General features: G+C 39.5%; 1 protein-coding gene across 1 annotated transcript; it reads left to right on the top strand.

Moving 5' to 3' along the window:
* The first annotated feature begins 3,767 nt into the window (after window positions 1–3,767).
* zc3h7a (zinc finger CCCH-type containing 7A) lies at window positions 3,768–26,129 on the top strand. Its single transcript, XM_034298551.2, has 23 exons — window positions 3,768–3,956; window positions 4,673–4,779; window positions 8,859–8,898; window positions 9,002–9,199; window positions 9,387–9,545; window positions 9,646–9,726; window positions 10,604–10,657; window positions 10,740–10,779; window positions 10,876–11,165; window positions 13,928–14,171; window positions 15,068–15,114; window positions 15,218–15,392; window positions 15,505–15,663; window positions 17,133–17,338; window positions 19,152–19,237; window positions 19,363–19,544; window positions 19,636–19,706; window positions 19,809–19,945; window positions 20,058–20,163; window positions 20,262–20,370; window positions 21,408–21,541; window positions 23,550–23,713; window positions 23,798–26,129. The coding sequence occupies exons 2-23, from the start codon at window positions 4,712–4,714 to the stop codon at window positions 23,985–23,987; spliced, it is 2,940 nt and encodes a 979-aa protein (XP_034154442.1). The 5' UTR covers window positions 3,768–3,956; window positions 4,673–4,711; the 3' UTR covers window positions 23,988–26,129.
* The last annotated feature ends 1,250 nt before the right edge of the window (window positions 26,130–27,379 follow it).

Below are 27,379 nucleotides of genomic sequence, written 5' to 3' on the forward strand. Positions count from 1 at the left end.
ATGTGACTAGAGCAGAGATGGGAGGCAGTGATGTAGACTCCCAGAAGTGATCAGGAGATGGAGGATGGATTGTTTGGCGGGGAGTCAGAGAGTGGAAGAAGTAGTGAAAGTCAGAGAGGGAAAAAAGGTTCGGACAGGCTTCAGGATCGGATGGTGAAAGAGAAAATCGACAGGTTAGGAGAAGAAAAAAAGAATATAAAATAATGATAAAATTTCTATCAGAATCCATGAACATGTTAAATCCAATAAGAATAATTAAAGCGTTGAAGGAAGCTGTAGTTAAGATTGAAAATGCTAAAAGATACGAGATGGGACACTGCTGATATTTTGTAAGGGATAGCAAACAGCAAAAGGCAGCACTAGGATTAAAATCCTTAATGAGAGTATATGTGTCCAGTACTGTATTGGAAGAAGAGAAATGGGTAAAAAGAACCTGTCAGGGGTTGAGCTGATCAGTGTGAAACGACTGAAGGTGACCAAGGGAAAGGAGAGGAGATAGTCTTTCAGTTATGATACATTTTGATGAGGAAAGAATGCCCGATATGGTGTTTCTTGGTTTCTTAAGTTATGCTGTCGGTCCATATATTCCGCCACTGAAAAGATGTTTTAAATGTCAAAGGTTTGGGCATGTGGTAGCTGTTTGTAAAGGGAACAGCATTGCGCTAGATGTAGTGGAGAGCATGAATATGGAAAAGTGGGCATGGAGTGAGTCTGAAATGCTGCAACTGCGGAGGGTGCACAGTGCTGGATATGGTGGATGCCAGGTCAGGAAGGAGGTTGAGGAAATCCTGGAGGGAATGACGTATGCAGAGCAAGCAAATGTGTTCGGAGGACAGTTCAGCAGAAAGAACAAAAGGTAACTGGCACTCCGGAGATAGAGAGAAAGGAACCTCATCGATAGTGGATAAGGTTTCATTCTTTGCATTCCTGGTGGAAGTGGCAAATTGTTCAAAGTATAGGTCTGAAAGGATTAGAATAATTATAAGGGATATACTTGGATGTTGAGGGAACAACAGTGGGGCAAATAAATGAAATACGAAAGGTACAGACTTAAAGTTAAACAGGTGGTGGTTCATAATGGTGTTCATAATAATTCAATGTAACACCAGACGTTTAATTGCAAATGGATTGGAATTCAAGAAATCCAGATGATTTGGATGATAATCCACAAATAATAGGTGTTCAGGAGTCATGGCTTAAACCTCACTTGAAGTATGTGGTGCATGGATATACAGCAGAACGCAGGGACAGAAAAGCTGGCAATGGTGGTGGGGTGATAACTTTTATTAAACTAGGAATAGGGTTCAGAGATGTGGATGTGAACACTGAGTGTGAAGCAGTGGTCATGGAGGTATGGGTTGGGACACAGAGTAGAAGAGTAATTCATTTCTATAGTCCATGTGAGAGATTAAGTAATGAGTTATTAGGAAAATTGGGGGTGAGGGAAAGTATTGGGTGGTGTGGTGTGGAGATTTTAACGCACATAGCACGTTATGGGGTAGCTCAAACACTGACAATAGTGGAAAAGTAGTGGAGGAAATTCTTGATTCAAGAAACTTAATATGTATTAATGATGGTAGCTTTACAAGAAAGGATGCAGCTAAAGGGCGATACGCAGCAATTTGTCTGACGATCACGTCACAAAGTTTGGCTAAGGAAAGTGTGTGGAAAGAATACCAAGGTGGAAATATAAATCTGCAGATTGGGATAAATTCAAAGAGATAAGTGAAGAAAGATTTAAGGGTATAAGCAAATCAATAGAAGATGCAGAAGAGCTTAATAGCAAAATTAGTGGAATTATGTGTAAAAAAAAAAAAAAAAAAAGCAGAAGTTGTTATTGGTAAAAGCAAAGGGCCTAGAGAGAAGAAAGCTATATCATGGTGGACAGATGATTGTAGTAAGGTATTCAGAGTCAGAAACAGATTATTAAGGGAGACTTTTTCATTTGATGATTTCATCATGTATAAGAGAGCTCAGGCAATTGTTAGGAAAGTGCTTAGAACAGCTTAAAAAATTAGGATGATGGAAGGGATTCAGAAGTGTAATAATATCCCTGTCCTAATAAATGATGATAAACAAACTATCACTGATTGTGGAAAAGCAGAAGTGCTAGCAGAATCTTTCATTCAAGTTCATAGCAATGAACGTATATCAGATGAAATGAGGAAATGTAGGGAACAGAGTATGAGAGAGAACCTGGATATCTTAGACCACAAAAGTACTACTGAAGATACTCTCAGTACACTTTTCAATGTATGAATTAAAACAGGCTCTTGTGGGTGTGAGATATACTTCTCCAGGGAAGGATGAAGTTTGTTATGAAATGGTTAAACATCTCTCAGAGAGCTCACTAAGTGACATTTTGGGCCTTTTTAATAAGATATGGAAAAAAATGAAGCTTCCATCCTCCTGAAAACATGGAATTGTCGTACGTGTAGCAAAGTCAGGGAAAGATCATTCAAATCCTATGAGTTACAGACCCACTGCTTTAACATCTGACATGAAAATCATGGTAATGTCTTGACTCATTTGTGTTCTGGAAAGTAAGGGGCTATTAAATTCACACCAAAATGGTTTTATTAAGGGTCGAAGCACAATGGATTCGGTTTTCTGTCCTGAGACAGATATTAGAAAAGCACAAGTGAACAAAGAAGTACTAGCGGGGGTGTTCTTTCATGTAGAGAAGGCCTACGATATGATGTGGAAGGAAGGGAGACTAATTAAACTGGATAAAAAGGGAATGAAGGGGAGATTATATAACTGGATTATGAGTTTTTTAGTGGATAGGACAATACAAGTGAGGGTAGAAGCATCATACTCAAATATATATTCATTTGATAATGGGACGTCTCAGGGAAGTCCCATTCTTTTTAATATAATGATAAGTGATGTTTTTTTTTTTCAAAAGTTAGGCCTGAGATAGGAAGATCATTATATGCAGATGATGGAGTGGGTAGATTGCTGGGGATTTAGATTCTCAGTAACTAAAACTCAGGTAATAAGCTTTTCAAGAGAGAAAAAAAGTCCTAAAGTTAAATTAAAAATTTATGACCAGTTATTAGAGCAGGTATCAGTGGTAAGGTTTTGGGGAGTATGGATGGACTCGAAATTGACATTTGGCAGACACATTCAGAAAATAGTTGACAAATACAACTAGCAATAATAATTACCTTATCACGTTGGGGTGGAAGGTGATGAAGAAGCAGATGATATGGCCAAGAAAGCTTTAAAGCATCCAGAAATAGATATCGGAATCCCATTAAGTAAATCAGAAATTAAAAGGAGCAGTAAAGGGAGTGTGGCAAGAAATATGGGATAAGGAGGGAAAGGGAAGATATGTGTGTATAGTATCCAAAGGGTAGTAGGGCATGAGAGAGTGGTTTGTGGCAATAGAAGGGATGATACTGTTATATCATGTCTCCTAATAGGAGATGTGAAATAAGAGTATCATCCCTCCTACTGCCACAAACCGCACTCTCTTGCCCTACTACTTGCCCTACTACCCTACTCTCTTGCCCTACTATGAATAGGAGACGTGAAATAACAGTATCATCCCTTCTATTGCCACAAACCGCACTCTCTTGCCTACTACTTGCTCTACCACCATTATGCATCAACTCTGATTAAAAGACTTTAGTATATGATAAGTTTCTTCCTTCAACACAGGATGCTCCACATTTCAGCACAGTAGGTGGCAGAAATGCACCAAAAGTGTGTTTTGGAGTAAAATAAAACCCAAAGAAAGAAGCTGAAGCTGAAGCTCTTGGTTGTGTTCAGCAGATGGCGTAGTTCAAACGCAGACAAAGTCGCATTATCTCCACAGATCCAGAGCCCAGCTCTTCTCAACACGCTGTCTGAATCCGGAGGAAAGACTGCTGGAATATTACAGCGCTCTTTACACCAGTTTCTAAAGCGTTTTGTGTTGGTGTTTATTTCTGCTGAGGCGTTTCACTCAGGTGAGTCAGCTGATGAAAATAACCCAGTGTTTAAACCACACTGAGTGAAAACTGGAGCTGGGTTAGCTTTATTTCTCTTCTGCACAGGTTTAAAACCAGTGCTAGCACCTCGTCCTGCTTTCCTAGTTTAGAAAGAAAGCTAAGGTTATGGTTTATAAGGTTGAGTTAGCTAAATAAACACCTCAACACTTGTGCTAACATTAAACACCATGACCATGTCTGTGTCATTTCTGGATCATTAACACTAACATATTGTGTATTAGCAATAATTAAACTAGGTTTCAGTGGCTGAAATATGATGAATAAGATGAGTAAGAAAGCTAACTCGTGATTAATGTCCTGTAGCTAGTTTTAGTTTCTAGTTGGAAACCACATCATGGGTAAATTTCCACTTAGCATCATATTAGCATGGCCTGTCCGGGTGAACTCTCTGAATTAGGGACTAAAACAAACACACAGATTTTTCAACTTCAGTGACTTGTATAAGCGTTTATGAAATTTATTTGGGGGGAAAAAAAAATCCCAGCTTCTTATGTAGAGCCGTTACAGTGACGTTATTTGCCAGACTGCTAGCTAGTTTGTTAGCTAGCATACCTGAACCGCCTGACGTAGGAGGCTGAACCCGGAAGTGGTTTAAATAATGCCTTCGTACTCACCTGGTGTGTTTGTGTTTACAGAGCTGTGAGTGAAGACGTCTTGTAATGGCTGTGTTGCAGGTTTGGACCTAAAGTGAAGTTCCTAACACGCATGGGAACATGTCAGGAGTGTGTCAGGACAGAAGCAGCCGCTGGCAGAGTATTGAAAAAGGGCTGCAGTTCATCCAGTGAGTCCATCTTTCTCCATTCCTTCTTAAATAACTTCATACAGGATTAAAAGTTAGGGGTCAGGGCTGATGGTGGCCTGGGAGATAACGTTATCACTATCGATTACAGGCAAAATTGACTAATCTGATGATTATTTTGACGATTAATCGAGTCATCGGATTTTTCACAGTAAAAATAGGCTTACGTGAATAATAATTTCACTTGAGATAATTATTTAATCTCGCCAAAATATATATCATTCTGAAAGGTTCTGTCACTCAGTATTTGATATTTGACCACTGTTTTACGATAAAAATGCTACCGGGATTATAATTCCTTGTTTTGTGTGATGAGTAACCATGGAAACATTATGAAACATCATGAAACATGTGGCACACATTTGGAAAAGTAAACGTGTGAGCACATCAATACTTCACATTCGGTCAGAGAATATTATCATTTCTTCCCACTTTCTGTTAAGTCATGCCTTCTGACGGGTGATTCAGTGGTGAAAAACTCTTTCATAATGCAGTGCGAATTCATCACATCGCATCATCATACACATCACACACATCACACACACATTATACACATCATACACATCACACATATCACGCACATCACACATATTATACACACATCACACACACTATACATACATTATACACATCACGCATATTATACATACATTATACACATCACACATTATACACATTATACACACACATCACATATTATACACATCACGCATATTATACATACATTATACACACACACATCACACATATTATACACATATACACATTATACACATCACACATATTATACATACATTATACACATCACACATTATACACATTATACACACACACATCACACATTATACACACATCACACATATTATACACATCACGCATATTATACATACATTATACACACACATCACACATTATACACACATCACACACATTATACACATCACACATATTATACATACATTATGCACATCACACATATCACACATATTATACACATCACACATTATACACATCACACATATTATACACATCACACATTATACACATATACACATATTATACACATCACACACACATTATGCACATCACATTGCATCACACATATTATACACATTATCCACACATCACACACATCATACACACATTGTACACATCACACACACCACGCACATTATACACATCTCACACTCATCGCACACACATTATATGCATCATACGCACACACCACACACATTATACACTTCACACACATCATACCCATCACTTTTCGGGCTTGTGCTTAAAACGTGTATGCAAGTTAAGATTATTCAAAATCATTCAAATCCTGTAGTGAACTTGCCGTGCTCTGTCAGGCGTCGGATGTCTGACACCCGGATGTCGCCTTTTCAGGTGCTGCAGCACTGAAGATGTGCTGTTCTGGTGTTTGAGTTACCATAACAGCACATTCTGCCAAATACCCGAAACGGTACATTGTATTCGCAGATTTTTTAAAATCAGGTACTCAAATTTAATTGAGTAATCATGACAGCCTTACTGGGAACAGGTAAGTACGTAAATAAAATTTATTTATGTAGCGCTATTTAGACATTTGTAACAGAGTACCTCACAATATATAAAAAACAATAAAGCAGCGTGAACATAAACAAGACAGGGAATAGCAGCACATTACAACATAACACACAGCCATAAAGTAAAACACAGAGTAAAGCACACCACACAGTATACACTAGGAGAAAGCCATCTTGTAAAAATGAGTTTTTAAGAGTTTCTCGGAGTGCGCAGATCTTATGCGTAAAGGAAGATCATTCCACAGTCTAGGCGTTAAAACAGCAAACGCTCCATCTCCCTTAGTGTTTAAATTTAGACCTTTGGGTGATCAACACGTTTCGATTCAGTGATCATGGAGTCCTTGTTGGTCTGTGTGGAATCAATAATTCAATAACATATATATAATTCAATAATATATATGTATATATGCTTTATAAGTAATTAGTGTCACACTGGATGTGATGGTGACTGATAAATCATGCCTGTGGTGTATTGCAGAAGAAGCTTGCAGAGGATTTTGATGTAGAATCAATATCTGTCATACTTAGAGATTGAAATCATTCCTCATTAGGGAATCGATTTTTTCCAAAAAAAAAAAAAGGTTAAGCAGAGAGAAGTGATGCATCAAAAGTTTAAAGATAGATGATTGAAGTTAGAAGCAAATACCCTGTGTAATGCCTAAAAGAGTAAGTGAATGAATGAATGAATGAATGTGATTTTTGAACCCAAAATAACATGCAAAGTGTTTCCCTACATCCCCGCGCTGCTAGTAAGGAGTCTGAACTGCTACTAATCGCCGAGACACAGGCTGAGTCGGTCTGGTGGGCCGTGATACCCAGCTGGAAAGGAAATAGTTTGCAGACAAATTTTATACAGAAAATGACACAAGCATAGCCATAAGCATAGCCACCATCTATGAGGTTCTTTTTTTTTTTTTGGACAAAATCCTCATCAGGTGGCAACTTCCTTTACTGAACATTTGATTTATTGCTCAATATCATTCTCAGCTTCACATCTATCCAACTAAGAAGCTGAAACTTCAGTTAAATAAGCAATATCGGACAAACAAGTGTGCTGTTTAGCTGCAGATAATCACAGCCGTGGTGATATTCAGTACAACAGCACGACTGCGAGTGTGATGCCTTTCTACAACTTAATACAGAGTAACTGACATTTCAGATACAATATGGACAAATATTTTGTTTATGTTTATGCCATCAAGAAAAATAGTTCCCAAAAAAAGCCACAGCTGGACAGATCACTGCGTGTAGTAATGGTTTCAGCGTAACGAACAATTTTACGTAGCGAACGCAGACAAGCGAATTGAGAAACGGTGAAACGTCCCAGTGCTTTTTACATTAAACATCAGCACCCTTGGAACACCGCTTACCCAATCATATTAGTGGACTGGAACTGACTGTTGTTTTCAATTTGTTTTTCAGTACGATTCATTTCAAGACCAGTGTCTGTTCTGAAGTATTTGCACTCGGGTAACTATTACGTAAAAACAGAGTGCCTCTATTCCTCCTTATTCACCATGAACAATGACCACAGATGTTGTCCATTAAGACTTTACATACTCTTTCACCTGAAGCACTGCGAGGAAAAGAAGAGAAACATCAGAAAGCTGCTGTGAGCGAATTTTAAAATGATCCAAAACGCCTACTTATAGTAAGAAGAAACACATTTGTCCTAAACGAATCTTTCACGTTATGGACTGGATATTAAATTCATTATGCATTACTTCTAGTGATGCATCACACATAGAGCGTTTATCAGGACTGATTTCTGCCTGCAGATTTTACAGGTTGCTTTCAACAGAAGAACAAAAACAACACAACGACTAGTCATATAACCAGCTTTTAACGTTGCTGTTTCTCTTTTAACTTTGGGAGGATATACTGCACTCTTTTTACCCTAATATCATTAAAGTTATATAAATAGCAGTTATTTTTTGCTCAGAAACTCAGTAAGGCAGGCAGCTGTAACTCACAGACATCCTCTAGGAAAACGTAGCTGCCACATTCTGCTTCAGTAACGTAAGAAATAATACAAAATTAATCCAAGAATTTTTGGGTTTGAAAAAATTGTGATTTTCATTTTGTTAGAAATTGTGCAGCCCAAGTTTATCGCAAGATCAAGTTGAGATGCTTGATAATTGATGTTATGTTACCACGTGCTGGTAGTTTGTTATGAAAAAAGGAAAGGATCTACAGAAACGAGCAGGAATGGAAGGATCCTGCATTACATCAGCGTGAGCCTGAAATGCATCAACGATATCTTGCGTTTCATGTAAAGCATATACAGCCAAGTATTAAAACATCATAATATTATTGCTTATTATATATTCTTCCCTGATTATGTATTTTGTTTTCAGTATTTGGTACTAAAGAATCATGCACAATATGGCCAGGGATTAACTAAGTGCTGTGGTCTGAACTCTTGTAGCTCGTTTCAGCTCAAGTCTCAAATGTAATTGTCTCTGGACTTATTTTAAACTTGTTTGTCTGTAGGTCTACTCTGCCCTTCAATGGCTCTCAGGAGGAGTACGAGGTTTGTAGCCTTTCGTCCCGCTACTTCATGCATGCTGATACATTTGTTAAAGTAGGCATATTGGATTAACGTTAAATATGTGTTGTGTTTTTTTTATAAACAGGTGTTTCTTCAGGACCTGGTGAAGAACCTGTTTGGAGAAGGCAACGATGTATTCAGCGAAGGCGATTGGGCTCGATCTGTCGAGCTCTACAATGAGGCCCTAGGCGTATCCGAATATGCAGAATCAGAAGACATCAACATACCCTGTAAAACGCGAGAGAGGCTCCACGCTAACCGTGCTGCAGCCTACTTACACATGGTGAGTGCGTGCTTCTGCCGTATTATAGCGGGTGTTCAGTGGGCGGCTGGGCGGCTGTTAAAGATCCCGAGTGTTTAGGAGAAGAAACTGTTTCAGCCTTGGACAGTAATGCCACAGATACCCAAATTCAACCTGCTTTCGTTCAGCACGTGGACTTCATTTTGCATTTTTGTCGCTTGTGTTGTAGGGCCTCCATGACCAAGCCTTGGAGGACTGCGAACAAGCTCTTCAGCTGAACGAGAACAACTACAGAGCACAGTATAGGAAAGCCCGATGCCTGAAAGAGATGCAGAGACACCAAGAGGCCTACGACGTCATTGCTAAGTGCTCCATGGCAGTGCCTCAGGTCAGCCCTTTTTTACAATGCTTTCTTTACTCTGGTAAACATTTACTGAAAGATATTTTTAGGCTTGACTGTTTATGTATTCTGTATTGCAATTTATTAGGATGCCAGAGTGATTGAACTGACTCAGGAGCTTGCCAAAATTTTGGGATTGAAAATTCGTAAAGCCTACGTGAGAGGCAAGGTATGTTACACGTCATGCACCGTGTTGTTATACATCAATATAACACTGAAGCGTGTTATTTCACTTCTACCATAATGATCACATGTTTCATGTTAGATAGAAATTACAAGCAAAAAGTTAAACTGAGGGCAAAAATATCATATAACAATTCTCAAAGGCATTTCTGTGATGCACAATACGCAGCACGATTTAAAGGTTTGCTCACAAACTGCGAGCAAAACAGTGTTGCATTTTTAAATGTATAAATAATACTAAATTTGTCTGTTGGTAGTAAACAAATTTAATACATATTATATTCTTTAATATGTTCATTTGTATTTTTTGTATTTAAAAATGCGATTTTGTTTGTAAACGTTTATAAAGAGACATTTTGTACAATCTAAAAAAAAAAAAAATTAAACAAAGTCTTAATACCACATCAGGTGCTTCCAGTGAGTTTGTAATATATTTTAAATTTAATAAAAAGATGTCTATTTCAGAAAAGCGTATTGTGACATAATTTATCACGATACTGAGAGTATAATATCATATCGCCCAGCCTTACTGAACATTTTTGAGTTTTAAAAGCAGTGGTGGTGCTTGTGGAGGTGGTTCTGGGGTAGTTTTAAAGACATGAGGTACCACATGATAATTTCTCATTTTCATATAATGTATAATGTTTAGTTTGAGACCATCAGGTACTACGCAGTATACAGTGTTTAGTGCGCCATCTATTGAAGAGCAACTTTAACTGACCAGGAACGTGTCTCAGGTTATATGAGAACAGACAGATCTAAGAAAACATGAGGACTTGGTACTCTGGGGTATTTTTTTTTTAAATGCGAGGAGATTTGACATTGCTGTTTGTGGTGAGTCTCATTCTGAAATATTCTCACAGCCTGCCTTAAATGTTTTATCTGGATCCAGTGCATCAGGAGCAACGAATGAAAAGGTATGACTAATCTTCTTTGTTTAAGTTTTAAAATTACAGTGAACTCGTCCGTATCAAATACTTTTTTTTTTTTTTTTGACAGTTTTCTCAGAGCTCTGCTTCTGTCGAAGACATTGAAATAGGTAAGACCGGTTACGCTTGATTTTATTTTTGAGGCTGAAAACCTTTTCACCACCCTGAAGCCAATGACTAAATGATCTCTCTTCTCTGTTTCTCAGATGAGTGTCAGTTTACTCAGGTCGTTGGCACTTTGTTGCCAGTGAACATACCAGTGTGTCCTCCTGGGAGTCAGAAAACAGACATGGAGCCTCCGCCTGTACCTGTCCATACAATACCTAACATAACCCCCGCTGAGCTGCCAAAACCTGAGCCTGGTCCTCTGGTCATGCCTGCAGTAAATGGATCCAAGCCCAGTGATTCTTACGCACAGCTGGACTTGGATGGAGAGATTTTAGGAGATGATCTGGATGAGCTGCTGGATAAAGCAGCTCCAGCTGACCTGCCCATGGTAAATGTTTGGTAAACAAAAAAAATGGTGAAGCATGGTTTTAGGAGATTGGATGTGTTTTGCTAACACTGATGCTAACACTGATAGAACGAAATCTAACTAACAACAGCTAACTAGTAACCTGTAGTACACTTAACTGGATTAACGGTACGTCGTCGTGTCCAATTTGAGAATAAGCTATCGCTTCGGCTTTAGGGATTTTTAGATGCATCACAGTTCTCTCTAGAAAGATTTTGGATTTATGCTGAAATTACCAAAATCAAGCTTTTTTCGTAGGCTTATAGACAATATTATTATTTCAAAAACCTCCACACGTTCTGGATAGAAACTCAACACTATAGGCTACGGCTGTCGTATTTCATTAATCATTTTAATTTTAATTGTTTAAAAGATTCAGAGTACTTCAATGCAGTGAAGTAGTGATGAGTCTGTAGTGTTATACTGGGGCAAATGTAGCAAACATTAACAAACTACGGACAGTGAAACGTTTTTTTACACTATCTGGGATCAACGATGTTCACATTTGAATAGGTAATATTATTTTAAAAAATTAATAACATTCATTCATTCATCTGCAGTACACGATTTATCCTCCCCAGAGTTGCAAAGCCTATCTCAGAGCACCAGGCGGGACGTAGTGCCCCATGCACACAAACCTACACACACACACACCAGGGGGAATTTACAGTCTCCACTTCACCCACCAGCATGTTTTCAGGAGGTGGAAGGTGACACAAGGAGGTCATCCAAAATATAGACAGTAATCTGAGCACAGGATCGAACCGGGGACTCAGGAGCTGTGAAGTGGCAACCCCGACCCTCGGTGCCGTCCATTGAATAATATTAAAACAGTAAAATCTTTCCAGCAACTCTTATGCATTAATGCTGCATTCATGGGAGAAAGGAAAAAAAAACATGGATGCATCCACCAAAGCATGTTTACACTCTCAGAGCACGTACAACTCATAAAAAGCTCCCTTAGCCACACTTTTACAGTTACAGGCCTGAGTGGCTGTCGGTGCTGTTCTACTGTAGTGAATGTCAAAGATTTATGCAACATTTTGGAGTGAAATTGTGAACAGCGACAACAGCGTGTAGCGTCATTAACAAGCTAGCCGGCTAACGTTAGTTATATGAGTGATAACTCTATCGATGATGATCACCTTTTCAAAACAGTGACTAGTCAGTAATTGGTCAGTGTTATAGATTTAACCGAGTACTCTGTCTGTATATTAACTGATCTAAAGCCAATATTGCTGTAAATCATTTAAAAGTAGAAAAGGGGTACATTACACTGTGTACAGTGTGAGCGGCCATGTTGATTTGACGTCACTCTGTAACCAGGGAAGGAACTGATATCTGAGAAGACTAACCCAAGTTCAAGTTCATATTCCGAGCTACATCGCCTCAAACACAGCACAAGCTTTTCGTGGTGGATTAACATTATAGTATTCTTTTAAAAAATTAAAATCAAGACGTGACATGACGTGGTGTGGCTAGGAATTCCCACACTTGCTCATGCTGCTATGTGGAGGAAGAGTATTTTGCGTATAGTCTTCCACAGCTGAGATGTCAGAGGAAGTGTGGCGAAGTGTAACCTTGAGAATACCAGACCTATCATTATCTGCTGATTTGTAATCACAGAGGCATCTCTTGAGTTTGCCACAAGTAAGAGTATCCATAGACACTCGCACTGTTTTGGCAGGAAACAAACTTGGAGTCATGTTACTGGTTACGTAGATGTTCCCTGATGCGCGAGAATATCAGCCTGATAAACACGTGTCGTCATATAACACAGCTTCTAAGATTAGGATGTAAAACACAGTCAGTCTTTCACCAAACTTGTTTTCTGTTCACTACATGTGGGAGAATAGAAAGCAGAAAGACTTTCCAACATCTCTGTAACTGCTTTGAGCATATTTGTTAAATTGCATCATGCTTCATCTTATCTTGAAATTACACCAAATTCTTGAATCTGATTGGTCAGAAGGTGTGCATCATTTTTCCATAACATCACGGCTCAGACAGTAGTTCCGTCTGTAACACGAATTACAGGTTTACTGTATATTCGTGCGCTCGTTCTAATACGTTATTGTTGCTATAGTAACAGCTCATACGCAAGGACTTGTACAGCAGACATGCCACATAATCTAAGACTAATAATAGATAGATTTAACAAAGATAAATGTATAAACTTTAATGTTTATTTACCATTTATGGAAAGAGTCTCCAGTGTCAGCGCTTTGTACGTCACGGTGGTTTTTAAAGATTCCCTGCGCAGTAACGTTTTCAGGACAGAGGAGCTTATAATTTCTGGGTTCATGGTAAAATGGCAAGCTGTGGTTTGAGAAAGAGAGAGAGAGAGAGAGAGAGAGAGGGAGGGAGAGAGAGAGAGGGAGGGAGAGAGAGAGAGAGAGGTAAAATCTCGGCTGTCAGAAGGTCCACAACATTAGGCAAAATCTAACTAAAAAACTATTAAAATGTGCGACGTGTCATTCATTAATAAATCAAACATCGTAATCATTGGCAAATCGCTGTAGTATCACTCTGCTCCGCGTTGTGCCGTATCACACCACCCCGGTTTTCGTATAACCGTACAGTCTGTGTTACTCCTTACTTATCTTGCATGGAATCTGACAGGAAGTGAATGTCCAGTATTTATTGTGTCAGATTTGGTTTTGATGATAATTTATATCTTTATATATATATAAAAATAATAATAATAAATAATGTTTGTATCATACTATCTGTTACCCCTTAAGGTCATTCCTACAGTGACTGGTCCTCTTCCCTTAACAAGCAGTATTGGTACCCCGTGTTCCCTGGCTGCTCCTCTTCAGCCGCACTCCTACATGAGCCACACAATGCTCATGACACAACCGTGCACCGTGACTCTGCCTGCACCTTATCACAAACCCGGCGCGTCGACCTACTCCTTCGGCCTGGACTCATTCCCCTCGCAGCTGGATTCACTGGATAGCTTGTCTCTTTCAGAGTCTCAGCCAGGTGTGTTGCTTCATCTCTGAAGTGTCAGTGTTACACGTCTGGAGTGGGATCTCATATTCCAGTTGCTATTTATAATGGTCAAGACAACCGTTGTTGGTCCTGTTGTTTTGTTGATCTGTATTTTAAGCCACTTTTTGCGAGTACAGACCACAACCGCAAACCAAATCACTTGCGTTTAGGCTTGCGCGATATTGATTTTTTTTTTTAATACATATCACAGTTAACGATTTAACCTGTTAGCATTTCTACCATTTCCAGTTTAAGGAGAGGAAGGGAGGGTATAAATATATAATCGCTGTGAAGTCATGAAACCTCAGGTTGATTTTTAAGTCATTCTGCAGTAAAGTGTAGTAACCAGTTTAAAAAAAAAAACATTTCAATATAATAGTGGACATTAAAAAGAAAATAAAAAAACCTTCTCTCGGTGGCTCTCACGTGCCCAGCCTCAACCCCCACCCCTAACTACACTACCCATAATGCAGTGCACCTAATCATTAACACTTTACTCTCTAGGGTCTTGTAATATAATATAGTTAGCGATAAATGTCACTAATATCGTTATATCACGCAAGCATACTTGCATCAAAATAATTTATAAAATTTTTTTTTTTCTTTCTTAAATATTGGTAAGCTCCACTCATTTTCTTGGCCACTGTATCCTTTTTTTTTTTTTTTTTTTTTTTTTTTTCCCTTCGGATTTTCCTCCACATATTCCCTTTGGCTCCTGACTATTCGGACACCATGTAGATTAGGATCTTGCGATGGAAATTTACTGGAATTTCACTAACTTCTATATACAGTTCTCAACCATTTTAATGTCCTCTTTTGACTGTTTACAATTCTTAAATGTCATGTTTTAATTATCTTATCTCATCTTATTTCCAAAACCGCATCAGAAAAAACTTTTCCACTGGAAACGGGTTATGGCCAGCATTCTTTTATGGTGAGTGCTTTCTGCGTTTTTTTTTTTTTTTTTTTTTTTTTTTCCTCTGTCATGAAGTTTGTTTAATGACGTTGGCATGTACTTTGAACATTCTTGCATGTAGATGGGCACCAGTGAAAGAACCTTGCCCGCGGTGCCACCCGTGGGAATGATGTTCGGCATGCCAGAAAGCGCTGGTTATGCACAGGAGCTTCCACAGCAGGTGGACTTTGCCAAGAATCCACTTGCTGAAAGCCATGAGTTTAAACAAGCCTGTGCTGTGTGCTTTGTTAAAACCGGTAAGAGGCAGTCATGCAGTACAGATGTACGCTTCCTTTGTTTGCTGTGGTTTCATAGGACACGCCACTCTCATAGCTGTTTGTTTTTTTTTGTTGTTTTTTTTACCTGCAGGGCCTGGGGTACTAGACTACAGCTATCATTCTGAGGACCATAAATGTAAAAAAGACTTGTTGATTGGAAGAATCAAACACGTGGAGATTCCTACATGGAAATTGATTCGGCCAAGGCCCACCAAAAATCAGTACATGGGGCTGTATTATATTTGCAAAGGTGAGTTAACTGTTAATGCGTTTTGTTCATACCATTTGATAACCGTACATAATTTTTTTTTGGTTGTAGCTGAATATTTAAAATGTTTACACATTAGTTACACATTGTCCAGGGTTTGTTTTTGAAAATAGTATTTGCCGGGATTCATTCATTACTACACTGAGTAGGATGGATGCATTCGTTTCTGTATTAATATCATTCTAGAGTGATGATCACGAGAGCCTGTTTTTTACTGACGATGTACATGTGTTGTCATGACAACATAGCCACCAGAGAAGTCCAACCCCTGCCCTCAGTCCCATGCTTTCCACGCACATGCGTTCAACCAGTTACACAGCTGATTCCATGTCAAGATACTTGCTTAACTCTACAAGTTGGCATTGCCGATTTGAATCAAACGTCTTCACCCAGAACAATACTTCTGCTGGATACATGCAAGCAAACCACACTTAAAGCTAAAACTCCCGAATAACTGAACAAACATTCTAACTACATCCTATCATGCAACACGAGAAAGTCTTAAGAAGAAGCAAAGCAACAGGTTTCAGGGGCTTCGTATCTCTCCAGCTCCAGTAAACCGTGGACTGATGTTCCTTCGTGCACAGTCCCATTCTTTTCTGAAAGCCTTCTTTTCTTCTGTTTCTTCTACTCCACCACTTATCTTCTGTATGTGCAGCCTAATGTACGTGCAGAGGATTCTGCTGAATGATTGGTTAATACAGACGGAATTTGGTATAAAGTTTAGTTGCAGATTAGAGCCCAAGACAGCGAAGAAAAGATTTGTGGAGACCTGACCTTTACACCCGTATGTGCCTATTGAACATCTCATTCCAGATTTATTCCCCCTGTGTTTGCTGTTATAATAAGCTCCACTCTTCTGGGAAGCTTTCCACTAGATTTTGGAGCGTGGCTGTGGGGATTTGTGTTCATTCAGCTACAAGAACATTAGTGAGATCAGGCGCTGATGTTGGTGAGGAGGTCTGGGGTTCAGTCGGTGTTCCAGTTCATCCCAAAGGTGTTCAGTGGGGTTGAGGTCAGGGCTCTGTGCAGGACACTCAAGTTCTTCCACTCCAACCTTCACACACCATGTCTTCATGGAGCTCGCTTTGTGCACAGGGGCATTGTCATGCTGGAACAGGTTTGAGTTCCAGTGAAAGGAAATTGTAATGCTACCGCACACAGAGACATTCTGTACAATCGTGTGCTTATAACTTTGTAGCGACAGTTTGGCGAAGAACCACATATGGGTGTAATTGTCAGGTGTCCACATACTTTTGGCCATTTAGTGCATACGGAATCTGATTTGTAATCTCGATATGGATGATGGATGGATGGATGGATATATATATATATATATATATATATATATATATATATATATACTTTGCATGTTCCTGTCATGTTCTTTTGTAAGTCTGCAGTTCTAATGATTTGTTTTATCATCTCCTCTTCTGCTTAATAATTTAAAGATGTCGCTAATGGAGAAGAGTGTAAGTACCCTGGTCACTGTACATTTGCTTACTGCCAAGAAGAAATTGATGTTTGGACCCTGGAGCGCAAGGGCTTCTTCTCCAGAGACCTGCTGTGTGATCCAAGTGGAAGCCGAGCCAAGATTAATTTGACCGTTTCCAAAATCCTACAGGAGCACCAAGGGATATTTCTGTTCCTGTGTGAGGTGAGATCATTCATGTGATTGGCTTGCATGAGTGCAATTAACTACAAGTTTGAAAGTCTTTCTAATTTTTTTATTATTTTTTTTAACTCTTCAATATTAACAGTATTAAATGTGGTTCCACTGAAAGCTACACACTTAATTTGCTTTTAGTAGAGTTGATACTATGCCAGAATTTTGAGTTTGATACCAGTACCAGGTGTAGTCTCATGATTCTCGATCCTTTGCCAAAAATAAAATAAATAAAATTAAAATCGCGGGGGCCGGCACAGACGTAATTCAACACCAAAAATTCATTTTTCCACTAAATTTCAATTTCCTCCTTTTTGGGAATAGAAGGGTCTCCATAAAAACAAATAATTAAATAAATAATTCAAACAAGGTTTCATTTAATATGTTCCGAGATCACGTGTTGAGAGACACATAGTACTGACTAATCAGGACTTAAGATCGTAGATTCTCCCCTAAAAATGAACAACTCCAGCAGGTGATATTTATATCCCGGTACTCAGCGATGCCAAACTGTTGTGTTATTAAGCTAAAAATGGCACCTGTCAAGCAGCCAGTCAAGCACAGGGATCAGCAGGAGACGTTCACGCCACAGGCACTGTGCATGTACCGTTAAACCGCATCAGTTCATGAAGTTATGGTGGTTTTATGTTTAACACCAATCTCTGTTTCAACTAAGAAATAAACCATGATGGCGTACTGTTACAGGAAATAATCCGTGACTGTGGCGTCATGTGATTCTACCCCAAAGGGATTTTGGGTTTTGCAATTTGCAAATTATTACTTGTTTTTTAATTAATGAACACCACATTTACTCTTTAACCATTTATAGTTAATGTTTAATGTTGTGAAACATCCACAAGACAAGTTATTTCCTGTTATTACTCATGACGGTAAAGCTATAAACAGTCGTTCCCGTACCAGCTTGTCTTCATTTCTCTGTATTGAAGTTGTAATTAGACAAAAAAAAAGACTTCTGAAGACTTAAAGTCTGCTGACCCTGGAGACTCTTTCCATAAATGTTAAACAAACAAGCATCACTGTATCGATGATTGTATGTAATCCCCAAAGTCCCTGGGAATGAGTCTTAAGAAATGATAACATGCTAGAACAAGCGCGTTGACAGAAACCTCTCGTCTGAATTATAGAGAATTAATCAACTGATTAATCAACTGATGATTTAAGAATGCAACAGCGGTATGTGGGATAAACACCAATATTTTATCACGCGCCTTCAAAATTAGTCTACTTACAGATTTATTAGTGAATTTGTTAAAAGCAGATGATAATTTGCCTGAATTAAGCATTTAGCCATCTAACCTGCCAAGTTGACGTCATGATGCTTGTCGATCAGGTTTCTCACCAAGTCGCTTGTGGAGGGTTTTTTTTTTTTTTTAAACATCCTCTGCATACTGTCTTTGTCTCTGTTTGCTGCCCATCATCATCATCATCATCCATAAGTTAAAAAAAAAAAATGATCATACATTACTCTTCTTTATCCGTGCATTTGTTGCTCGAGCTACTGACCGTGTCTCGACTCATCCAGTTCATGTCAGCATGTGCAGTTGGCCGAGTCTGCTTTTAAGTTGAGCACTGAAAGTAACAAAAGTTATAGATATCTAATCATTTCCTGCATCGTTGTATTGAAAAGGCATCAAACGTTCGATACCTTGTGCATCTCTATTGCATTCCAGCGGAAATGACTTGAAACCAGAACGACAGTGTTGTAGAGTTTGTGCTCTATTGCCACAGTAAAGCATGTGTCTGATGTTATGAAAACCTCTAATAAGTGTGACCTGATTTGTAGGTGTGCTTTGATCACAAACCCAGAAAAATCAGCAAACCCGGTATCTGCTCTCATCAAGTGAAACAGCATGGGTTTGATCAGAATAAGTAAGCATCTCTTCTCATAGTTTTGGTGGTGATTGATGAGTGACGTCTGCCATGACTCATGGCAAAGACACACAGGCACTGAAGCTGTAAAACCCCCCTGAACACTGCCTTCATGTTTTCATCAGGTGCCTCGTCCATTTAGTGAAGAACCCTACGCTGAAGTACTCCAAAATTCGCCCATACAGTTCACAGTGCCAGCTGGATGTGTGTAGGCACGCAGTGCGCTACGGCTGCCAGCGAGAGGATTACTGTTTCTTTGCCCACAGCTTCGTCGAGCTCCAAGTATGGATGATGCAGCGTGAGCAAGGTGGGCCCGCAGCTCAACTGCAGTAGTAGGACGTAGGCGAGAAAACCTGCCCGTTTCGAGCTCTAATTAATTCATATTGGCAACTTTTCAGGTATTACACATGAAGCCATTGTCCAGGAGGCAAAGAAGTTTTGGAATATCGAGCACAGCTCGCGAGAACAGGTGCCTAGACCTTCTCAACACTACTTTCATGCCGATTAAACCTGATAAATGGAACGTGTTTGTAGTCACCCCTGGATTTTCCTGCGTGTCGTGTTCCCTTAGGAGCTCCACGCCGTCTTGAAGAAGTTTGGGCCACCTAATCTTAAAATGCAGTTTGTGTGTGGGCAGTGCTGGAGGAATGGGCAACTCACTGAGCCTGACAAGTACAAGAAGTACTGCAGCGCTAAAGCCAGACACCTGTGAGTTTTTGACTTCGCCATATTGCCTGACTGAATAGCAGTTGGCTTTATGTAATGAGTGAAGTTTTAGCTTCAGTGAAGTCATGGTTTTGTTTTTTTTAAAACTATCCAGCTGGTCCAAAGACAGACGAGTGGTCCTGGTTAGCTCAGTCGAACGGAGGAAGTGGACAGAAGTTCGCCCTCTCCCAACAAGAAAGCCTGCACCTGCTCAGTTTGAGGTGAGCTTTAAAGTGGTGATGAGCACAAGATACAACACGTAATGAATTATGACCTTATTTATCATTATTTATCATGACTTGTACTTTTCCATCGTCAGATTTGCTTGCACGTGGCTGCTGGCAAGAAATGTCAGTATATCGGGAACTGCACTTTTGCCCACAGCGTGGAGGAGAAAGATCTTTGGACGTATATGAAAGATAACAATAGTAAGTCCACAGATGTGATGTTATCTCCATGATGTTTCTGCCACGTGTTCATCCAGTGGTCCAGAGTTTAAACTGTGCAATCTGCCTTTTAGTAAAGTTGTGTGTAAATGTTTGTGTGAGCCAAACCGAACTAAAAATCGGATTTACAAAAGTTTTGAAACGCTGGTTTCGTTTGTAAATGTCTGCGCATGTTGATCACCCATAAAGTGCAAAGCACGTTCCTGACACAGCTCATTTGCATATAGTGACGCCCACAAAACTCCATAAAAGGTAAAGTGCGCAGACAGCTGGGAGCACGAAATGAGCGACCAGAGTAAAGGCTGAAAAACAGAATTAGAAATTATTTTGACTCGCTTCTATGCCAATAAAATATTTAATAATATATAATGTGAATAATAATAAGCGAGCACTAAATCCTCCGTCAGCTGAGTCGTTTGTTTACGGCTTACGGCTCTGCGCAGACAGACCGACCCGTCCTCTGTTTACACACCGACATTTCTTTTGTCATAATTGAATGATTAGTTTTATTCGTCTTCATTTTTGGGTTTGTGTCAGCTCGCTTTCTTTATTTTTAACATTCTTTAATTATTGTCAATAATATAAAACGACTGGCTTTCACAAAATTTTCTCTTTCTACTCCCTGATCTAGTGAACTAGCATGAGGATGTGTTTTTGATCGAGACTCCAGAGTTCTTCTGTAAGTCGCTCTAGATAAGGGCGTCTGCTTAAACGCTGTAAACGTAATAAAAATAAGCAGTTTAATCTCGACAGTATACTCCACATACAAAAGTGCAGTAATCTATTTAAATTATATGATTTGAATTTGATCAAGTCGTGGTTTTTACATCAGTTAGTCTTCGTGTGTGTAAATTTGCACACCCTCAGGAGCACGAGTAGGATACGAAACGTTTACGAATTTACAGGATTTTCATGAAGTCTGAATTGCTTGTGTAAACGCTCGCATGAACGATTTACTTATGAATCCGTTGGTATCCAGCTTGATAAATGAGACCCATTTTGTGTGTGTGTGTGTCTAGTTGCAGATATGGAGCAGCTTTATGAGAATTGGCTTCAGTTTCAGAAGCCAGGCAATAGTGAAGAGAGCTCAAGCAGTGCTGCTAAGGAGAACGGAAAGCAAATTCACATGCCCACAGACTACGCAGAGGAAGTGGTAATGGAACGGCTGTCTCTCTCTCTCTCTTTTTATATATATAACTTAAATTTTTAAGTTACCGGCCATTCAGAACTTCTAATAGACAAAAAAGAAAGAAAGAAAGGAAATAACCAGATTAACTATGTCACATCTTTATTTATAAATATTTATTTTATTATTATTTATTATAAAATCTGAATTTCTCTTAAAATAAGTATCGCCACATTATTACCGTATGTTCGAGTCCAGAGTTGTATCGAGAGATGTATCGAATCTAGCGCGCCCTTATTTGTTGCATAGTGAGGGGTGTGTTCACGTAAGCCAGACATGCGCACATTCTGCGCAATAATGCTGTATTTAGTGTACCATTATGGCTCACGAGTTGAGGACTTGCGCTAAAACTGCGCAGATTTGGCTTACATGAGCTTTACCAGGAAATTAACCAGTGAACATTATTTATAAAAAGTAACCCGCCACAGCTGATTTTTTCCCGTGGTGTTAATTTCAAACCCTGTAAGTGTGTGTGTGTGTGTATATTAGACAGATAGATAGATAGATAGATAGATAGAGATACACTATATTACCAAAAGTATTCGGTCACCTGCCTTGACTCACATATGAACTTAAGTGCCATCCCATTCCTAACCCATAGGGTTCAATATGATGTCGGTCCACCTTTTGCAGCTATTACAGCTTCAACTCTTCTGGGAAGGCTGTCCACAAGGTTGAGGAGTATGTTTATAGGAATTTTTGACCATTCTTCCAAAAGCGCATTGGTGAGGTCACACACTGATGTTGGTCGAGAAGGCCTGGCTCTCAGTCTCCGCTCTAATTCATCCCAAAGGTGTTCTATCGGGTTCAGGTCAGGACTCTGTGCAGGCCAGTCAAGTTCATCCACACCAGACTCTGTCATCCATGTCTTTATGGACCTTGCTTTGTGCACTGGTGCACAGTCATGTTGAAAGAGGAAGGGGCCCGCTCCAAACTGTTCCCACAAGGTTGGGAGCATGGAATTGTCCAGAATGTTTTGGTATCCTGAAGCATTCAAAGTTCCTTTCACTGGAACTAAGGGGCCAAGCCCAACTCCTGAAAAACAACCCCACACCATAATTCCTCCTCCACCAAATTTCACACTCGGCTCAATGCAGTCCGAAATGTACCGTTCTCCTGGCAACCTCCAAACCCAGACTCGTCCATCAGATTGCCAGATGGAAAAGCGTGATTCATCACTCCAGAGAACGCGTCTCCACTGCTCTAGAGTCCAGTGGCGGCGTGCTTTACACCACTGCATCCGACGCTTTGCATTACACTTGGTGATGTGTGGCTTGGATGCAGCTGCTCGGCCATGGAAACCCATTCCATGAAGCTCTCTGCGTACTGTACTTGGGCTAATCTGAAGGTCACATGAAGTTTGGAGCTCTGGAGCAATTGACTGTGAAGAAAGTCGACGACCTCTTTGCACTATGCGCTTCAGCATCCGCTGACCCCTCTCCGTCAGTTTACGTGGCCTACCACTTCGTGGCTGAGTTGCTGTTGTTCCCAAACTCTTCCATTTTGTTATGATAAAGCTGACAGTTGACTGTGGAATATTTAGGAGCGAGGAAATTTCACGACTGGATTTGTTGCACAGGTGGCATCCTATGACAGTTCCACGCTGGAATTCACTGAGCTCCTGAGAGCGGCCCATTCTTTCACAAATGTTTGTAAAAACAGTCTGCATGCCTAAGTGCTTGATTTTATACACCTGTGGCCGGGCCAAGTGATTAGGACACCTGATTCTGATCATTTGGATGGGTGACCGAATACTTTTGGTAATATAGTGTATATGGTACATTTTCTTTGTTGTTCCACCAATTATTTCTAAATATGATGCACCACAGTTGAAGGAAACTGCAATTCCCTGCACTAAGTAAAACCATGTTAATAAGTAGTCATAAATAGTCATTTCTGTACCAGGCATCTTTTTTTTACCACACGTTCATCAGTCGTGTCACAGCTCACGATGAACATCTGTCTTCTTCGCTAGGCTGGAAACCACTGCTGGCTGTGTGGGAAGAACTGCAATAGTGACAAACAGTGGCAGCAGCACATCACCTCGGAAAAGCATAAGGACCGCATGTTCAACTCTGAGGATGACCAGAACGGCTGGCAGTATCGCTTCCCCACGGGGGTTTTCAAAGTCTGTGAGCGGTGAGTTCGGTTTGAATCTACAGCATCGAAGTGCCGTTACAAACACTGACATGGGTTTGATAAATGTACCTTTCCTGGCTGCAGGTTCCGCAAGGGCACGTGCCCCGATGGAGAGAAGTGTACTATGGCCCACGGCGAGGAGGAGCTGAAGGAGTGGATGGACCGCAGAGAATTTCTTTTGATGAAACTTGCCAAAGCCCGAAACGATCACTTGATAGCGCCAAACGATAACGACTTTGGCAAATATAGTTTTCTGCTTAAAGACATTAAGTAAACTTTAATTAATTCAAAAATGTGCCAGAGATGTTTGAAAAGTATGTGTCAGTACTGAATACAGTATTGAAGTGGACGAGCTCCACTGAAGCTCCCTACAGTTCAAGAGAGCAAATAGCCCTCTTTTTTTTTTTTTTTTTTTTCTCTCTGGTTGATGTTAATGGAAAACACGGAGCTGGAGCTGCGTTCTGCTAAATTATGGCTTCGTTAAGTTTAACACAGAGGGGAAAAAAAAAATCATGTTTAATGTTCCAGCTCAGTAAGTGTTACACAATGGGCCTCTTTTCAGATTCCTGACTACAAATCAAGGCCAAAGACACCAAAGAAAGAAAGAATACAGTATAAATGATAGATTAATATTTGGTCACATGATCACAACAGACTTATGAGAATTTGTTGGGTTGGTTTTCTTCACATATTTTAATTTGCAGTGATTTTTTTTTTTGGTTGGTTGTTTACATTTTTCTCCTTTTACGTTTTCTGTTATGTAACTTTCCTTAACTTCCTGGCTTCAGCTTTATTTTATATTCCCTGTTGTTAGTGTTGAGTTGGCCTGTTTCTAATGGTAATATATGCCATTCCCGGTAGTATATTACACATCTGTCGTGCGACAGGAGCATGAGAAGTCAACCTTAAGCCGTATGTGATAAATAAGTTGAGGGTAATTTAAACAGGGATGGTTTTGGTTACGTTTTGTTGGATAGTTGGAGTTTAGTTGTCTCATTGCTGTGAGATAAGCTGAAATATGCTCTCAGCACTTTCTTCTTGGCACTTTTTTGTCATTTCCAGCCTTGTTTAAAAAAAAAATTTTATGTTTTCTAGCTTTACTAAGTTCCCATTCTGCATATTTTATGTTCTGATTTAATCACAAGCAACAGTATTTGGAAAAGCACCAGTGCTGTTCATCCTATTTACATTATTGAAACATCTGTGACAGATGCATAAGAGCCTAAGTTTGCTAAACTTGAACCAGGGTACTGCAGTTTCCTCCTTCTTTTAGTCTTTATTATTGGTGTGTAAACACACAGGCAGTGTATGTTTCACTCGGCAAACCGAACTAATGAGTCTCATTGTAGAAAAGCATATTTTACTGCCTTGTTTTTCTGACCTTTGAGTAGTGTTTTAAACACGATATTCCTTCCCCAACCCCCTTTACCGGTAGTGTAAAGGCCACATAAAACTCATAAATGCTTCATCCTGCTATAAAGTGAAAGAAGTCACTCAACACTCGAGATGGTGTGAATAAATGATATGCTTCTCTATAGTTCTCAGTATTTAATATTAACATCCTGTTTAACGTCCTTCCTATGTCCTTTAGCCGGGGGACACACACACACACACACACACAGGGGGAGCAACACCGAAAAACAGAATTGTTTTTGCATGTTTAAAGCATGTTTTAATAATGTCTTAAAAAAAAAAAAAAAAAAAAATAAAGAATTGCTTATTTTTTTAAGAATGATACATTAGGTATGTCAGTTATAAGCCGTACCCATGTGTAAGAAAGTGTTACTGCTAAAATCCAGGAAGTAGAAAAGTGCCAGTGTGTGTTTGGCTTTTCACTGCAGCCAGGCAGGAGCACCTCATTCTGCTTGTTTGATCAGATCATTGATATTATTTTGGTTATATCTGAGATTATAACTGATGTCCTTGAATGACCTTGGGTCTTGTATAGACTGTGTGTCGAGGAGTTATCGCTGAATCGCTGACTTTACTGGTATTGTCTCTCTCTTGGGCCTCCTGCTGAGCAGCATTTGTCCAGTTACGTATGTTTTCCCGCCTCACACGGGACAATTGTTTCTAAAATGGCTGTCATTCTTTTCACTTTCAGTTCATGATCACTGTTTTCTTTCAGATCCAAATACATTTTTGTCTTTCAATAAGATTATTTCAGGTCTTATTACATTTACAGTTTTATTCATCGAGCACACTGAGAGTCGAGGTCCTTGCTGAAAGACACATCAGTGCCTGGCAGGCTGAAGATCTGAACTCAACACCTTCTGATCATGAGGTTAGAATCTTAACCACAGAGCCACAGCAACTGGGAGTTTGATTTTATTTTATTTTATTTGTTTTGTGCCTTTTGCCTCTCTGCTTGACTGATCCAATCTAATGGGTGAATAAAACAAAACATGTTCATAAATTTTAGTTCTCTTTTTTTCCTGAATTCAGCTATTTGTTTAGTCGTCTTTTTTCTAACATTAGACCTTAATCTAGTCACTGAAGCATCTTTTGAGAAACAACTTGCAACCTTAAAACTTTGACATTACGTGGCCAAGTTTTTGAATTTACACAGAATAGATATAATCATTTACATGAATATATTCCAGCCTCTCTTTATCACTCAGAATTAAACACCCTGTTATTTTACTCTGTCTTTAAGACAGCATCTGTAACTGATCATTGTTCTGATGAGATGGTCACTTTGCACGTGAAATGATCCACACCAAGCCCCAGGCTTCATCCCAGTTCAATCCTGAGCTACTTGGATTAATGTCTCCAAAGTATCTGTGCATGTTCTTCCCATGTCCATGTTCTCCGGTTTCCTCCCACCTTTCAAACATGCCAGTAGCTGGATTGGCGATAGTAAATTGCCCCAGGTGTGAATGTGTGTGTGCATGGATTGGTGTCCCACTAGTGTGTTCCTGGCCAGTGTTTCCCAGTATAATCCCTGAATCCACTGTCACCACGATGAGGCATTATAAGCATTTACTGAAAATGAATGAATCAGTGCTTAATTCTAATAATGAGAAATCATTATTGGCTTGATTACTAGCCTTATCAACAATTAAACATGTTTTATGTGGTGAGTCCACCAGGCAAGTCCCTGTACAAGTTTAAGAAGTTAATCCACACTGACCAATCAGAAACAATTCAACAGCGCCATGGTATATAACTTATAACTTAGATTCAATTAGAAACACTATCAAATGGTTTAATACACTTTTCTATAACAGTACTGTCTAGTTTACAGCCGATCTGAAAATATCCCCCTTCAAGCACCAAGAATGTTGTTGCAAATTGTAATGTAAGCAGTTCTAAATAGTTTTCCCTAAATAGCTACTCTGTCACAATCCTAAAATGGGCTTGTTGGCCTAGATATGACATTTATAAAGAATAATTACCAGAATGGTTAGAAGAAGCCCAGACTTCAGCCTTCGTACGTGGCTGGTAGTGCTTTTCATAAGGAGCTCGATTCTGTGTGAAAACCGCAAACCTGGAAACACGGGATGGTAGAAATGTGCAGAAGGCTGTTTTTTTTTTTTTCTCTTGCCCACTCCATCAAACACTGAGCAATCCTGCCTGCTCTCACGTGTTTGTACTCCCCACAGTATCGTCTAATAAACTTAGAAATGGACTTAACTAGCTTGTATAATATTTAGAAATTAGTAA

The sequence above is a fragment of the Pangasianodon hypophthalmus genome, chromosome 23 (genome assembly GCF_027358585.1).
Source record: "Pangasianodon hypophthalmus isolate fPanHyp1 chromosome 23, fPanHyp1.pri, whole genome shotgun sequence".
NCBI classification, from domain to species: domain Eukaryota; kingdom Metazoa; phylum Chordata; class Actinopteri; order Siluriformes; family Pangasiidae; genus Pangasianodon; species Pangasianodon hypophthalmus.

Bases quoted from the DNA above. Each gene is read 5' to 3' on its own strand.
- zc3h7a (XM_034298551.2), top strand. From the start codon at position 4,712: ATGTCAGGAGTGTGTCAGGACAGAAGCAGCCGCTGGCAGAGTATTGAA. The intron at 10,658-10,739 runs GTATGACTAATC...TTTTTTTGACAG, and splicing joins CAGGAGCAACGAATGAAAAG to TTTTCTCAGAGCTCTGCTTC. The intron at 14,172-15,067 runs GTGTGTTGCTTC...AAACCGCATCAG, and splicing joins TCTTTCAGAGTCTCAGCCAG to AAAAAACTTTTCCACTGGAA.